Source organism: Anabrus simplex, chromosome 2 (assembly GCF_040414725.1).
Source record: "Anabrus simplex isolate iqAnaSimp1 chromosome 2, ASM4041472v1, whole genome shotgun sequence".
In the NCBI taxonomy this organism is placed as follows: domain Eukaryota; kingdom Metazoa; phylum Arthropoda; class Insecta; order Orthoptera; family Tettigoniidae; genus Anabrus; species Anabrus simplex.
Genome location: NC_090266.1, coordinates 670,179,252 through 670,197,742, shown reverse-complemented (window position 1 = coordinate 670,197,742; position 18,491 = coordinate 670,179,252). Strand labels below are relative to the sequence as shown.

Sequence of the window (18,491 nt, the reverse complement as noted above, 5' to 3'; positions counted from 1 at the left end):
TATGGCTTATGGCTTTTAGTGCCGGGAGTGTCAAAGGTACAAGTTCAGCTCGCCAGATGCAGGTCTTTTGATTTGACGCCCGTAGGCGACCAGCGCGTCATGATGAGGATGAAATGATGAAGAAGACGACACATACACCCAGCCCCCGTGCCAGCGAAATTAACCAATTATGGTTAAAATTCCCGACCCTGCCGGGAATCGAACCCGAGACCCCTGTGACCAAAGGCCAGCAAGCTAACCATTTTGCCATGGAGCCGGAAATAAAACAAATGAAAATTATGTATCCCAAACTGATTTACAAATTAATGTGTAACCTTCAAAAGGCATACACCTCATATTTTATTTACATTTAAACTCCCATAAATGTAGTACGTAAATATAAATAACTGATTTAATGAATTTAATTGTATTATCATTCACTCATTCATTCAAAGTCAAAGATACCCGTCTCCCCTAACCTCGAAAACCATAGATTACAGAGAGGGTATTGTTTATTGTAATAATTTCATAATTTGTGATCTCTTGTTGCTCTTTCATGAAAGGAGTTTAGAATGCTATGATCAATACCCTTTGTACACAGGGAGACATACGAGTATGGTTATGGTGGCTGTGAAAATCTAAATGTTTGCGATTCATTTCAGCTAGAATTGGAAAGAAAATGGCTATGGTTTAAATTTTAAATACTATCCCAGCACAAGCCTGGAAAAGAAGAGAAAAATAGAGGAAGAATACTTTATGATGGCCAAGATGGGACTTTAACCCAGTTCTCTTGTCAGTTGTATTCCCAAGGCCAAACACACCCCGTTCCATGCTCTCAAAACACTCAAATACATGACAGAGCCAGGAATTAAACCTGGGCCTACTAGCCTGGGAGTACTATGCTAACTCCTGGTTGATGACAACAACAATTTAAGTGTGTACTGAGAATGAGGAACTGTCAAATTATTCCAATAACAACCAACTACATTTCTATCAGAGGGGGGAAAAAAATTTCAAATCCAAGCATATAACATTTATTACCTGTCTTTGTTCTTAGACTGGAACAAACTGCGGACCGTGCTGGTAATATTCCGTTTCTTAGTAGGACTAGAAATGGTCTCATGAGGCTTCTTCTCCACATTCCCACTAGGTCTCCCTTTCTTCTGAATTGTGCCACCAACATCATTCCGGACTGCTGCTGATGTGGATGTGGGGTTACTGGCAATACTGCTCAACAAAACGCTTGACTCTGTTCTTTCAACACTGGCGCTTATATTGTTATTTCCCCCTCGAGTCTAAAAGAAAGGCATTATTAAATACATTTGTAGGAGTAGTAAAGAAACATAGAGAAGGATAATTATTATTTATCAATTACAAAATGAGTTAAGAATGTTACAAGAAAACATGTTATGTTATTTCCTAGGTCATGGGATACTTGATATCAGAAATTCAGTAAAGAATGAAACTCAAATGTAAAAAAATCAGCCACTGTAAAGTTGTTGCTAAATTCCAACTTAAACTAATGCATGAAGTTGTCACCATCCTTCTATACTCCTAACTTAGCCTATCAGTCTCATCTCATGAAATTAAAATTTTTGCATTTACCATTAATATAGATTATCTTGATATCTATCATACAGTTCCTAAGGATCATCAGAAGTCCGTCGTACCACTTTATGCTTACCTAATACACTAAATTTATGAACAATGTCAAAGGAAGGAATATAGCGGTGAGATGTTCATTTTGCTACTAAATAAAAACATTGTGATTTAATGGTTAGAGTACAAAACATATCAAGCTGGAAATGCTAGATTCAACATCCATTTCGAGTTGTGTGTAGAACATTAGTAAAGTGCATATGCTGATTTCTGTTAAATGATCATGATGAAGAACATGGTTTTATTGTGACTATTTTTTATTTTTATAGCTTATATCAAGTAGGAGAGAGTGTCTGCCTGTACCCCTCAGCCCCATTTCCTGGTACGGGGTCAGAAATGGGCAGAGCTAATGAAGATTAAATGAATAATGGTGAATGAAAATGGGCAAAGAATTGGAAGAAATCTGCTGTGGCCTATGACTAGAAATAGTCCTGTCATTTGCCTTGAAGTGAAACATTCTCGGGACAGCCGATGTCACATGAATTTCAGAACATAGGAATTGTACCTCAGGAACGTCCAACTCGGCTGAATGATCAGCGTACTGGCCTTCGGTTCAGAGGGTCCCGGGTTCGATTCCCAGCCGGGTCGGGGATTTTAACCTTCATTGATTAATTCCATTGGCCCGGGGACTGGGTGTTTGTTCTGTCCCCAACATCCCTGCAACTCACACACCATATAACACTATGCTCCACCACAATAACACGCAGTTACCTACACATGGCAGATGCCGCCCACCCTCATCGGAGGGTCTGACTTACAAGGGCTGCACTCAACTAGACATAGCCACACGAAATTATAATTATTCGCTCAGGAACAATTGTAAATATACAGGGAGAGAAATTCAGTGAAGATCATTATTTGGTAGTCATGACAACTGATATTTTGTTTCTGTATGTATGTTACAAAGGTCTGTGTGAAAAATTCAGTAGGGGGCTTAAAGATAATTACGTGATTTGTCGTGTATCTGTAGGACAACATGAATTATTACGAATACTTCCATGTTGCCATTTATTGCACACAAAGCGTTTTCGACATGCTAATGAACCACAAGTCAACGTCCTATTTGCCAGAATGAGATAGCAGAAAATGAGCCTGTTTTGCAAATATACTACAAGCAATGTTCTGAAGAAGACAGAAAAAGAATTGTACAGTGTTCCAGTGGGGGAGATAACTGCATGGCATTGGCAGGTACATTAGGTATAAAATACAAAACAGCATTTCACTGGATTCAGTCTGGTCGATCCACAATGCTACAAAAAGGACGGGTCAAGCCAAAAATTTTAAATGAAGAGGAAGTAGATACTGTGATTTCATGGATAGAGGATGAATGTCACATAACGCTCAAAATAACTGTGTGAGAAAATAAGACAGAACTTCAGTAAGGATATCACTGTATCTACAGTTGGAAATTATTTGGAAGAAAGATTATTTACACTAGAGCAAGTACATCATAAACCAACAACCACAAATTCAATCAAAAACAAACACAAGAAAGCTGAATATGTGCAAAATTTAAACAAATATACTCAAGAGGGAAAACAAATTGTTTGGGTTGATCACTTTCAATTTGTTTTGTCAGCAAAATAGGGGCCCCACCCTTGCTCTTTCAATCTTCCTATCTATTGTGCATGCATGTCACTCCTCCCTCTGGTCTGTTACATTCCTCTGAAGTTGTTACAGCATGTGTACTGTAATACTGTGGCAAGCCCATTTTCTCTGTAATCATCATTTCTTTTGCAATGGCTATGTTGATCCTTGCCCAGAGGTATTCCAGAGTTAATGTGAGTAGTTTTTGTAAACCTTCCACATTCCATAGCATTAATTCCACTTCCATCTGGTTCGTGTTCACATATTTATGTCCTTTGCAGTTCTGTAGGTGTTGCAATATTTTATATGAGTTTTGGATTCTTTCAAAACTGGACTGATGAAAGTTGTATTGTCTCACCATAATGCATTTGGCCTATTAGCTGGTATTGTTACAGTTTCCTTATGGTTGGAAAGGATACCAATTTTGAAAGCCTTAATACCTTATTGTCTCACAATCTATTCCCCCATCTACCCCTATTTCTTTGGGGCATCTGATGAGTTTATGTTTGTCAGTTTCTGGATGCGGTCTTTCAATAAACAGCCATGCTTTCCAATCGACTGCCTTTAGTTCACAAGTTTTAGCTGGTTTTGTACCCTGAATTCCCCTTTCCTTTCATCTATGCCACCTTACGACTTCAGTCCAAGGCGATAACACACACTCAGCGTCCCCTGCTTGTAGATTTTGAGAGCTGTCTTTGTCCGTTATTTCTGGCGCAGTCGGGGCACTTTTCTGAATGACTCTTGATCTTGGTATGTGTTTGTCTAGTTCTATATTTAGTGTTGATTGTATTTCTTCTCTAACAAAGTTTTCCACGTCAGTGAGTTATAGTCTATTACCTATGATCTCTTGTATTTTATGTGGAATTTTTAGCATCATGGATTCTTCTAGTTCCTTCCTCTATGTTTTTTTTTCTTTTTTCTTTTTTTTTTACAAGTTGCTTTACGTCACACTGACACAGATAGGTCTTCTGATGATGATAGGAGAGGAAAGTCCTAAGAGTGGGAAGGAAGCAGCCATGGCCTTAATTAACGTACAGTCCCAGCATTTGCCTGGTGTGAAAATGGGAAACCACGGAAAACCATCTTCAGGGCTGCCAATAGTGGGGTTCAAACCCACTATCTTCCGGATGCAACCTCACAGCTGCGCGCACCTAACCGCATGGCCAACTCCAGAATAATGATTCATAGTTTGCTGTCCATGCAGATCCATATCAGTTTCCTTTTCATGACGTTGAATTTTCCTCTAGTGAGGCTACTGCATTCAAAGTTATGCTATCTATTACATTCCACACACTCTACTGAATTATAATTCATGACTACTTTCTTTCAGCAGGTAGTGCTTTGGTCATCCTCCATGGCATAATGTTCATTGTTTTTCTTTGGTTCTTGTCATTTACTACACTGTGGGTCAAATATGGCCACATTTAATTCCCCTGCCATTTCAATTGTTTACTCCGTGTAGTTATGTTAGCCTCTCATGGACTGTCCAGTCTAACATCTTTGATTATGTTTACATTTGGCAATTTAATTCTTAACACTGTCACAAAAAACAAGATCACATCACACAACTCAAGGAAAGGAAAGGAAAGGAAAGGAAAGGAAAGGAAAGGAAAGGAAAGGAAAGGAAAGGAAAGGAACTAAAGGTGAACCTTTCAGGCGATCCACAGTCACTCCACTGAATTATATATGTCTTTACTTCCTCCTTTCCTTGAGTTTATCTGAAAGGCGATTTCAATTCAACTACTTTAGATATGGCTAACAACTGCTGACAACACTGTATTAGTAACGTGATGATTGTAAATGCGTGATGCACTGTCAGCTCAACACAGGGATGCGATTCAGCTCATAGTGGCCTTCATTACAAGGTGAAGAATGAATCACAGACAAGGCACATATAAACCAGCTGATGCAGGAACATAGTATGCACATCTCCTAGAAATTCATCAGTAAGGCTCCGAAGTTCATGCCCTAAAAAAACTGAGAAATATGCATGCAAATATGCTCTTAAAACTTGAAAATATGCCAATAAATATGCACTATTAAAATGAAAAATGGCAGTAGACAAGTCAAGTTAGTATTGATAATAATAAATTTACATTTATTCCTTGGAGGTTGAAGCAGAAATGGTCCCGCTGTCAATGCTGAGTGATGAATTGCAGTTCACAAACATCATTTTGCACAAATTTTCAACTGTAAAACATCGTCTGTTGTCTCGCAAAACACTTTAGTAACGTGAAAAACTTCTTTCCGCATCACAAGATGTTATTGGGGCATATTTAAATGATGATAACTGCTCCACAGAAAGAGGCAAGTCTCTTGATGTGACAGATGGTTTTCCTTTGAGAATGTCTCGAATATCGCACAACTGTTTATAACTAGGATTTTTTGAAGTTACATAATTTATTTTTTCTTTCACTTTTTGTCCTATACCACCAGGAACAGAATTTAGATTGGATATCGTTTTTTTTTTTCAAAAACTGTATTTCCTTTAAGGGAGACCTACAGCTTCCAGTGACGTTATGGCGGTTGGCAAAAAAACAAAAATGGGCATTTATAAAAACAAGATACTCTTCTAACTCAATGCCTGACAGAATATTTTGCTCTGTTTGTATTGATGCAGCTTCATTCGAATCCAATGAATTAACAACCTCTTTGAATACTTATGTGCTGAACATAATACAAAGCTGCATCCAGCCGTGTGCTCCATCGTGTTAACACTGGCACAGGAGGAAGAGGGATATTGGGTACTGTTGGTCTAAACAACTTGACTCTTGAAGGAGATTTAACAAAAAAAATCTTCAAACAGGCCACAAATCGATCTACCAATTGTCTCAGCAATGCGATTAATAGCATGTGCCACACAAGGTATATGGATTAAGTTAGGAAAAATGCCTTTCAGTGTCTGGTCCTGATTTTACCATATAAGTACCTGCATCGGTAACAAATAAAAGTAGCCGGTCGTATTTGATTCCAGATGGCCATAATAATTTTATTGAGTCCATCACACACTGCGTTACAGTTACATTGTTAGTAGCCAGCCATTCACACACATTAAGATATGGCATCATCTTTTGTTCCTTATTTAAGGTGCCCACAAAGACATTAGCAATAAATCGGCCCTCAGAATCAGTGGTTTCATCAATAGACAACCACACAAACTGATCCGCTAATTGAATTTGTAAATTTGACAATACGTTATTGTAACAACGTTCTACGTAAGTCTTACGCAGTGTACTTGCTTCAGGCACATGTTGTCGAGTGTATTTGGCAAGAAAATGTTTCATGTGGGGTTATTATTTCTATGCAAGGGAATATCAGCAACAAAAAATGCCTGGCACAAGTCGTAAAAAATTTCACTAATCCTACTTCATAAACACTCTAATAGTTGTTTTTGAAGAGGCTCTTTATTTGCGAGTTTGCTAGTAAAATTCTTCTTATGTTTTCCTATCTTTACTTGTTGACCTATTTGAAAACTTTTCTCACTCCCTACAGTTTTCACACACACTCCACAGAACAGTACCCTATTACCCGTAGATATTAAGTCACCTGAAAACCCCTTCTGTAAATTAGTTAATCTACAACTCGGAGTTGCTCTTATTTTCGGCATTTAAAGAACTTTTTAACTGACACTTTATACGTGAAACATAGTTTGGTCATGACCAGTTCAAAACACCGTTACACGGCTCAATGGACAGCCAGTCAACAGCTAAGCACAAAATGTGAGGGTAGATGATGAAACAGGGGATTCACTGCCTGACATCATAACTCCACACCACATGACAAGTTGCTTCATCATGCGCAACATTACTGCCAACATCAACCAGATGAAAAAGCTGATTAAAATACTGTAAAAACCATTAAACTGATTAAAATATGTCATATAGGCGCTAAAATATTAAAATATGATGCATTTATCAAAATAATGAAAATATGCAGTTATATGCACCATAAAAGCAAGTTCAAATGACTGAAAATTCCATAATTTGTGCACATAATGTATAAGCATACATTTTAAACCACCCCCCAAAACATGCATATACATGAACTTCCGAGCCCTATTCATCAGGCTGACTACAAATCTTACATCAGATTTGTGGTTTAGAAAAAGAAATCTATGGTTAAAGTTAATTGGACTCTGCTTTTGTCGTGATGATGTACAAGTAAATTGGTCAAAACGCATCGTCCTTTGAGCATATTCCCTGAGTAACGTTTCAAATTTAGACTATTATCTCGGCATGTAGTGCAGTTGTTATTGTTTTAAATGCACATAGCAACTTGTTTCAAGTAATTGGACTGAGCACTTATGGGTTGGATATTATAAAATCGAAAATTTCCACAGTATGCGATTTTAAAAGTGACAGCATCGTAGTTTGCTCCCAGTTCGACATCATACATAATGACACACTATTAAAGTCCACCATGACCTTCAGAGAAACCCCATGTTGCAACAGCCTCAAAGAGCCATGGCCTACCAAGCGACCACTGCTCAGCCTGATGGCCTGAAGATTATGAGGTGTCGTGTGGTCAGCACGACAAATCCTCTCGATGGCCTTCAGTGAAATAGTGCTGAAATTACTGCTTGTTTTAACTATGTTTTGCACAATATTTGCCATGCTTAATTTGACGGTTGATGTATTGGTCTAAGCCTGTTATAATGTTGTTCTAGTCAAAAGCCGTACTGGCAATAGCACTGTAACGGTTCAAATCCCATTACAAGATGATATCTGTATTATTATTATTATTATTATTATTATTATTATTATTATTATTATTATTATTATTATTATTATTATTATTATTATTTCTGTAGTATTATTATTTTATCTGTGAGGTTACTATTACTGTATTATAATTATTCAATTCAATTCTGCAATGCTTGTCGCGTGCGCGATTGTAATTAAATGTATGCATATATACGTGTGTGTAGATTAACACTAAATACATATACAGTAAAGAGTTGCTATATGTTGGATGTGACATTGCTACATTGTGCAATGCTGCTGGCGATACTGTCAAGTCATCACTACGTCATCGTGCTTAATTATCGATGAGCTCACTTTCTTTGAGATACCCAGGGAGCCACCGGCGATTTCGCCTTAGTGTGTAATATTTGTCGCAAGGTGGGAGTAGATCATAGTTATTTCTGGAGGTTACGTAGGTGCGTCAACATAACGTCTATATAAGGTGGCTGCATACTGTAGCATCAGTCATTATTCAAATGGAAGGAGAGGCGACAGTTGTTCGGAGTGGGAACGAGATGGAGAGGCCTCAGTCGGTCATTAAGTCAATGGGAGTCTATGGGAAGGAGAGGACTCGGTGATTCATTACTCATTGGTCATTGAGAGAAAGAGGCAACAGTTGGTCGGTCACTTAGTTGAAGGTACAGACACAAAGGCTTACCATGGAGTCATAGAAGGATACACGTGCAATGAAGTCATACCATACAGACTTACAAAGAAGTCATATATGGAGAAGAAGCAGTCATCACATGGATAAATCACCAAATTAGGTGTGACACATCTACAGTAAACACCAGATCTAAGGAATATGTCGTAATTACACTCAAAGTGTTGAAAGTACAGTCAAGTGAACCAGTGAGGGATATATTTCGTAAAAATTGTTAAATGTCCGGTCAAGAAGAATTCAAATTCATGCCTAGTTTCTTTCAGTTGCAATGTCATAATTTCATATTCTCATCTGTTTTATCGCAGCAGTTCTCACTATTTTATTGAAATTATTTCAAGAATATATTTTGTTCTATCGAATTAATTTAGCATTTCATTTCCAAAATAGAATAACATAACCTCAAATTTAATGGGGAAACCGAACGCCAATCTCCTTTTCCCAGAACTTATATGGCATGTTGGCGAAAGTAAGCTTATTACCCCACACCCTAGAGATAGTCAAGATTCTCATTCTATTATTGCTGCACTGAGTGGAAGCTGGCACCCATCAAATAACGTATGTGTAAGTAAGCAGGTAAGAAGTAAGTGCGAGTACAAGGTTCGACGATTGTGTTTTTATTTAATGAATATTAATTTTCATATTTTTCAATTTAAATGCAGTTTTATATGTTTCAAAAGATAATCAGAGGGTTAGGAACTTTACAGCACAACATCTCTTTGCTATTATAAAATACCTCTCTAATAATAGTTTAAATGGCTACAATATGTCCCCAGGTCTTTTAAAATTCTGTCTGAAAATGATTTGCTAAATAGACCCACCCCCTATTTTGGGATCTTAAAATTGGCATAAAATGTGCAACCAACATGCAAATAAATGTGGTATATGATTTCTCCTCCTCTGCGAACCATGTGACCTTGCCGCGGTGGGGAGGCTTGCGTGTCCCAATGATGCAGATAGCCGAGCCGCAGGTGCAACCATATCGGATGGGTATCTGTTGAGAGACCAGACTAACGAATGGTTCATCGAAAGGGGGGTAGCAGCCTTTCGATAGTTGCAAGGGCGGCAGTCTAGATGATTGACTGATATGGCCTTGTAATAATACTCAACATGGCTTAGCTGTGTTGATACTGCTACACGGCTGAAAGCAACGGGGAAACTACAGCCGTAACTACCTCCCGAGAACATGCAGCTCTCTCTGTATGAATGATGTACTGATGATGGCTTCCTCCCAGGTAAAATATTCCGGAGGTAAACTAGTCCCCCATTCGGATCTCCGGGTGGGGACTACACGAGAGGGGGCGATCATCAGGAAGATGGATACTGACATTCTGAGAGTCGGAGCGTGGAATGTTAGAAGTTTGAATCGTTGTGGTAGGTTAGAGAACCTGAAAAGGGAGATGGATAGGCTAAAGTTAGATGTAGTTGGTATAAGTGAAGTACGTTGGCAGGAAGAACAAGATTTTTGGTCAGGCAACTACCGAATTATCAACACAAAATCAAACAGGGGAAATGCAGGAGTTGGTTTAATAATGAATAAGAAAATAGGGCAGCGGGTAAGCTACTACGACCAGCATAGTGAAAGAATTATTGTCGTCAAGATAGACACCAAACCAATGCCCACCACAATAGTGCAGGTCTATATGCCTACTAGTTCAGCGGATGATGAAGAAATCGAAAGAATATATGAGGAGATTGAAGATTTAATACAATATGTAAAGGGTGACGAGAATCTAATTGTGATGGGAGACTGGAATGCAGTGGTAGGCCAAGGAAGAGAAGGTAATACAATATGAGAATTTGGATTGGGACAAAGGAATGAAAGAGGAAGTCGGCTGGTTGAATTCTGCACTGATCATAATTTAGTCCTTGCCAATACTTGGTTCAAACACCACAAACGACGGCTGTATACGTGGACGAGACCTGGTGACACCGGAAGGTATCAAATAGACTTCATTATGATTAGGCAGAGATTCAGAAACCAGGTGTTGGATTGCAAAACTTTCCCAGGAGCAGACGTGGACTCTGACCATAACTTGTTGGTCATGAAATGCCATCTGAAGTTGAAGAAATTGAAGAAAGGAAAGAATGCAAAAAGATGGGATCTAGACAAGTTGAAAGAAAAGAGTGTGAGGGATTGTTTCAAGGAACATGTTGCACAAGGACTAAATGAAAAGGCTGAAGGAAACACTATAGAGGAAGAGTGGAGAGTCATGAAGAATGAAGTCAGTAGGGCTGCTGAAGAGATGTTCGGAAGGAAGAAAAGATCAACGAAGAATCAGTGGATAACTCAGGAGATACTAGACCTGATGGATGAACGACGAAAACACAAGAATGCTAGAAATGAAGAGGGCAGAAAAGAATACAGGCGATTAAAGAATCAAGTGGATAGAAAGTGCAAGGTAGCTAAGGAAGAATGGCTGAAAGAGAAGTGCAAGGATGTCGAAGGCTGTATGGTCCTGGGTAAGGTAGATGCTGCATACAGGAAAATCAAGGAAACCTTTGGAGAAAGGAAATCTAGGTGTATGAATATTAAGAGCTCAGATGGAAAGCCACTTCTAGGGAAAGAAGACAAAGCAGAAAGATGGCAGGAGCATATCCAACAGTTGTATGAAAGTAAAGATGTAGATAATTTGGTTCTGGAACATTAAGAGGCTGTTGATGCTGATGAAATGGGAGACCCAATTTTGAGGTCAGAGTTTGACAGAGCTGTGAGTGACCTCAATAGGAACAAGGCACCTGGAATTGATGACATTCCCTCTGAATTACTGACTGCCTTAGGAGAAACCAGCATGGCAAAGTTATTTCATTTAGTGTGCAAGATGTATGAGACAGGAGAAGTCCCATCCGATTTTCGGAAGAATGTTGTTATACCTATTCCCAAGAAAGCCGGTGCTAACAGGTGTGAAAACTACCGCACCATTAGTTTAGTATCTCATGCCTGCAAAATTTTAACACGTATTATTTACAGAAGAATGGAAAAACAAGTAGAAGCTGAGTTGGGAGAAGATCAATTTGCCTTCAGAAGAAATGTAGGCACACGTGAAGCAATACTGACTTTACGTCTGATCTTAGAGGATCGAATCAAGAAGGACAAGCTCACATACATGGCATTTGTAGATCTAGAAAAGGCATTCGATAATGTTGATTGGACCAAGCTATTTATGATTCTGAAGATGATAGGGATCAGATACCGAGAACAAAGAATTATCTACAATCTGTATAAAAATCAGTCTGCAGTGATAAGAATCGAGGGCTTTGAAAAAGAAGCAGCAATCCAGAAAGGAGTGAGGCAAGGCTGCAGTTTGTCCCCTCTCCTTTTCAATGTTTACATAGAACAGGCAGTAAAGGAAATCAAAGAGAAATTTGGAAATGGAATCACAGTCCAAGGAGAGGAAATCAAAACCTTGAGATTTGCCGATGATATTGTTATTTTATCTGAGACTGCAGAAGATCTCGAGAAGTTGCTGAATGGTATGGATGAAGTCTTGGGTAAGGTGTACAAGATGAAAATAAATAAGTCCAAAACAAAAGTAATGGAGTGCAGTCGAACGAAGGCAGGTGATGTAGGAAATATTAGATTAGGAAATGAAGTCTTAAAGGAAGTAGATGAATATTGTTACTTGGGTAGTAAAATAACTAACGATGGCACAAGTAAGGAGGACATAAAATGCAGACTAGCACAAGCAAGGAAGAGCTTTCTTAAGAAAAGAAATTTGCTCACTTCCAACATTGATATCGGAATTAGAAAGATGTTTTTGAAGACTTTCGTGTGGAGCGTGGCATTGTATGGAAGTGAAACATGGACGATAACTAGCTCAGAAAGAAAGAGAATAGAAGCTTTTGAAATGTGGTGTTACAGAAGAATGCTGAAGGTAAGATGGATAGATCGAATCACGAATGAAGAGATAATGAATCGAATTGGAGAGAGATCGATTTGGCGAAATTTGACAAAAAGAAGAGATAGAATGATAGGACACATCTTAAGACACCCAGGACTTGTTCAGTTGGTTTTTGAAGGAAGTGTAGGTGGTAAGAACGGTAGGGGTAGACCAAGGTATGAATATGACAAGCAGATTAAAGCAGATGTAGGATGCAATAGTTACGTAGAAATGAAAAGGTTAGCGCAGGATAGAGTGGCATGGAGAGCTGCATCAAACCAGTCTATGGACTGATGACTCAGACAACAACATATGATTTCTTGCAAAGCATACACTAGCCCACCATTTGCTGACATAGACTTAGGGGAGTGTGATTCCAGAAAGATCTGCTCCAAATTTGGAATAACGAATCACGCCACAGAATAGCTGACGACCAATGAGAACTAGTGAAGTTGTTCTATAGTCAGAGAATCATTCTGGAAAGAAGAGGAACAGTGTAGTTTTAGTAAGGCTGAGGGACAGATAGAGTATGACGGTCACTGCTAACGCCGTTGAAGGAACTAGTTGAATACGAGATAGTATTGCATGACGATAAGGGTATTCGAGTGTGCTAATTTAATTTTCTGTTTAGACGGAGCAGCCTAGGGCGATATATCATTGCTGCACATTTGCCTGGGTGGAAGTTTCCAAACCACGGACAGTCAGTACACGACGTTACATCAAGTTTTTCCGCAGAAATTTATGGAATGTTCTATTAGGAATTATGAGGGAAGATTATCATTGAAATAGAACCTTCGAGAATAAACCTGGCCGAGGAACATTGTTTTCAACGGTAATATAGTAGACTATTTGAGATTCCGACAACTCAACGAAGTGCTGTAAACTGATAAATGAGGTCAAGATTTGAAGCTTTCTGTAGGGTTGAACCACAGTGTACATCAGTGCGCCAGTTAAGTACTGTAAGGCAAACTGTTAGTCTACAACGAGTGTGGATCAAATTTCAATAATACCAGTACATTTTAGTTTCAGCAACATCAACGAAGGCGAGTCGTCATCATGGACCGACCAAGAAGGAAATCTTGGGGAACTCTAAAACGCCGCTGGAGTGATTCTACGCTATTTGACTGCACAGGAATCCTGATGTGTTAAGCTGACGTGTGTGAGCCAGCACGATGAATTTGTTCATCTACAACCCGCCATAATCCAGAGGAATCTACATCTACACCTATATTCAAGACGCCAGAGATTTACATCGGAATAATAAGTACTTTTGTCACATTTTCTTCTCTTTCGGTAGATTGCTAGTTGGATTGTATTCTTATATAATGAAACGTAGATTAGTTAGAGATGTAGTATTTAAATTGTGGTGATGGTAGAGTAGTCATTGATTCATTGATTTCATTTTGTACATTTCTTGGAATATTGCTGTGTTGATTCAGTGATTGATAACCCCAGTTGTTAGTGAATTTTACGAGGTTAAGTGTAATTAAGGTCTTCGAAATGAATTACGGGGGAATGAAGGCTAATAATAATAATAATAATAATAATAATAATAATGATGTGTGACTTCATTAAAAATCATGACTATAATAATAAATTATCGGATGATGCGTTTAGGAGTAATAATCAGGGATATAATAATAATAATGAGTGGGTACAATTTAAACTTGTTGTTGAGAGTTAAATGTGAGCGACGATTGTGATGATAAATTTTTATGATGATATTAGACAACATGATGACAACTAGGGTACATTTTAGTCATAACGATATTGTGATTTATGGTGATATGGTTAATTATTCAGGGAATAATAATAAACTTTTGCTCAACAACTTATATTGTGTAAAATAATGACTCAATAATTTGTTTTTTTCCTTTCCCTGAGGTTAGGAGTGCATTCTTCGATGTATCCCTAACTGATGGTGGTGATGATTGTTTCTTCTATTTTTTTATTCATCCTATTTTGGTCATTCATCACAGGTCATAGTGATTCATTGCTATTATCTGCAAATAATGCGAGGGTCTTCAACCTAATTCTGAAGGGAGGTATAATAATAATAATAATAATAATAATAATAATAATAATAATAATAATAATAATAATAATATGATATAATCTGCTGATAAATAATTGGGGGAGATTGCGTAATTGTGTGACAGCTTATCCATGTGTTCCAACAAGTGTTCATTCTTTTGGTGATTTTTCACGTGGTTTATTGTCAAATGGAGTTTTGGTTTCCGTTAGTTGCGCGTTTCGCCACGTGATAGTCTGCTATCTATCCACAGTGTATTAGCAAGTGAATAATCGTTTAAAATTGTCAATAAAAGAATACAGTCGAACGTAATCTGTGAAGGAGGGGAAACTTGCCAAAGAATTTCCAAATTAAATGTTAATAAATTTCCTAATTAAATGTTAAATGAATTTTCCAATGAAATTGTAAAGAATTTTCCATGTAATGTTGAAAGGATTTTTCTTACGATAATGTTCAGAGATTTTCCAAGTATTTTGTAAGCGGATTTTCTGAGTATTGTGAAAGAATTTTAGAATTAAACATATTGCTGAATTCTCCAAAACAAGGTAAAGGAAATTTCTAGAAAGTTAAAAAAAAAAATTTTTCCAAAATTGACGTGGTAATTTAGTTAGAATTAACTGATTGAGATTTACCCAGAACTTATATGAAGGGGTAGTAAAACTGGTAAAAATTTATCCCTCAAGGGAATATCGTATAATTTAATGATCTAATGTAGCACTGAAAATGAAAACCTACAACCTGTTTTCCAGTCAGTGACCGGGTCAGGGATGTAAAGAATGAAGCAGATATAGGCTGTTAGTACGATGGGGTCGCCACTCCCAAAGTGATTTATTAATGAATGATAGATGCTATGAAATGAGAATGGAGAGTGTTGCTGGAATGAAAGATGACAGGGAAAACCGGAGTACCCGGAGAAAAACCTGTCCCGCCTCTGCTTTGTCCAGCACAAATCTCACATGGAGCGACCGGGATTTGAACCACGGTATCCAGCGGTGAGAGGCCGACGCGCTGCCATCTGAGCCACGGAGGCTCTCTAATGTAGCACTATTGGTCATAATGACATAGTCGCTAACATTATGATTGGTCCAATGTTACAGTTCCATAAATCGAGGATTTGACTTGAAGCATGATTTTGGATGGTGTGTACATGAAGAAGGGTTGAATCAAATGGAACCCATAAGCATGCTGTGTACATATATTCATGTTACAGATCGGAAGCAGTCGATTTGAGTTGTATTTGTGTAAATAGTTTTTTTTCTTCTTTTCTCATCTGCATTGTCCAGACTGTTGTTAAATTAATAAATGTTTAGTTTGTTCCGTTAATTTTTTTTTTCATGCTGTGTCACCCATCCAGTCACCTATAGCCCTGCAATTAAAAATAATTCAGAAGGTCGGTCCCGAAACAGTAAAGTTGGCCCTGCGAACATTCCACCCTTTGGGACTCTCACTCCACCGACTGAGCGACCCCAGAAAAGGGGACAGTATACCTACTAAGTATTTCAAATATTTAAATGGTTATTAATCTTATCAACAGTATACTGTTTTACCAAAGCATATAGTATCTGAAAATGCATGCATTCTATCAGTCTGGTATCCTTAGACTGAACTTTCATCCAAGTCATAATATTTCTCTTTTTATCATTTTAGATAAACAGCAACTGTTCTGCAGCCTACAAAAAGAAAGAAAAAACTTATTACCAACAACACAGGGAACAAATCATCTGCAGGTGCCAAAAGAAGGTATACAGTACCCAAGTCACTGATTGAAGATTTCAAGTAATTTAGTAGTAGTAGTAGTAGTAGTAGTAGTAGTAGTAGTAGTAGTGAGATGAACAATTTGTGTAAAGTTATCAGAGTCAACCTACAGACTGCAAGTTTGCAACACCTCTGCATGCCATGTTGATGAACCCAAGACAGTTCTGAATTGAGAAGAAGCATATTCTGATAGTGGGAGGAAGTGTAGTTCATTCTGAACCATTCTAACTCTACTCTGCAAATTTGCTCTGGGCAGTGTGAAGATGTTCAAACCCACAAAGACTAGGGAGGCTCTGGAATATTGATCCTCACTAACAGATAAGAGAACATTCCCATTTTTGACAGGCGGGGACAGATTGAAGGGTGTCTTAATTCCAGGATGACAGATGCAGAGTGGGTTTTGGCCCACAAGTGGCTATCGCTCTACGCCTCTGTATTCGGGAGACAGAGAGGAGGTGGTGGTCCCCAATGTCAACTGTCCTGAGAATGGTTCTCCATGGTTCTCCTGGCCTGGGACATGGCATCACCATCTTAGGAGGCCTGTCTCCTCATTCAGGGGAGGAATGAAAACATTTAGTAGTAGTTGTCTAAATTTAAACCACTTTTTTTCCTTGCTCCTTTTTAACCATTTTTTTTTAGGAGTCCACATACTTTACCTACTGAACTAATAGTAGCTAAACAAGCACTGAACTGTCCTTTATCCATTTTTTTGAACTGTGATAAAATATTTGATGTAATGTAGCAGTAAAATGACTGCATTTTATTATATTTTACCAAAGTTAATATTATAAAACATTTAAAAAAAAGATCTATGATAAATTTATTTTCTAGTGTATTACCATCTATGAAAGGAGGGACACTAGACAGTGCACAAATCCACACTTCTTCCTGAAGCATTTCACTTGCAAGAATGAAAATGCTACGATGAGGGATCAGGTAAGATTCCTAGCTTCCACTTTAAGGGTTCCCCAGAATATGGGTGGTTCAGCATAATACCCCTCTCCTTCATGGTAGAGGTGCCTTTCTACACACAGCATGGGGTTTTTCTTAACTAACAAAATCTACTTCTTTTCTCAACAGGCCAGATACTAAGCTAAGTGTAGCAGGTATGACTGTCACTGAATGTGAAGCATCATCTGGAGTATAACTGCAAGAAATATGAAGAGAGACTTCTGCGTAGGCAGAGAATGTATTTTAAAAAATTGTTAATTTGGCCTCTTTGTCAGTTGTGATAATCAATTATTTGCAAGAATATTTATTTTGTTTGTGACATGTGGTATTCACCTGCGACTGAATGGCTTCTTCTGAATATTCCAGCCTCACTTTTCTTTATTTAGTACACGTTCCTTAATTTCTACTTTTTTTTTTTTTTTTTTTTCCATCAGTACAGCCTCATTGAATCACGTTTATTTAGGTTTCAAACCACATTTACGTATCCTTGCCCACGTGTCCATTCTTTGAATGTGAGCGTTTCTTCTGTCCTCTGACCACGGAAGTCATTTTGCTGGTTTGACCTCATCTTCAGGTACCCTCCAATCCTGGATTCTTTTGTTGAAAGATACGTCTATCTAGGACACCTTGTTCTGCAATCTTGCTCAGCCTGTCCTGTTTACGTGAATACTGTTTGCACTATAATACTGTATCAATTTCATCAAATATTACGTTAAGACTAAGACAACATTTTAAAGTTTTGTAATATTGGTTATAAAACCCTGAATGAAGAGAGTTTCTGTTCTGCAGTTAAAAATTATGAGTATGTTAGGATAATTATGAGTATGTTAGGATATCAGGATTTTTTTAAAATGGATCCAGTAAGTCACAAACAAAACTTGAGTAGAACATGTGTGCGTGCACAAGAAAAGGGACCACTTCTAGGTCAACAGTTCACAAAATAATTGTAAAAAACACTGAAGGGAGTAAAATGTCGAATTTTCATTTTTTGATATCTATGTATTGCTTAGACTGTCATCTACTCACTGTGTGAATTTAAAAGCCATCTGACAATAATCATTGCTGAAACATGAGGTTTATTTAATACTAAGAAAAGGGACCACTTTTCGCATCGTAAGCAAGGGTCCACACACTCACTTGCTCGCGCTCATAGCTGCGCAAGCGTAAGATAACTCGGATATCTTATGATGAATAAACCCTAGCTGGGCAGTTTTAATAAAGGTAATAGGTTTCATAAACATCCT

The 18,491-nt window shown here is 38.0% G+C and overlaps 1 protein-coding gene across 1 annotated transcript in view; it reads right to left on the bottom strand.

Moving 5' to 3' along the window:
• The window catches only part of Wnk (Wnk kinase), an 834,378-nt gene that overhangs the window by 445,679 nt on the left and 370,208 nt on the right, over positions 1 to 18,491 (bottom strand). The window contains exon 5 of the mRNA XM_068226022.1: positions 1,021 to 1,274. Coding sequence (XP_068082123.1) covers positions 1,021 to 1,274 — 254 coding nt within the window. The remainder of the gene's footprint in view (positions 1 to 1,020; positions 1,275 to 18,491) is intronic.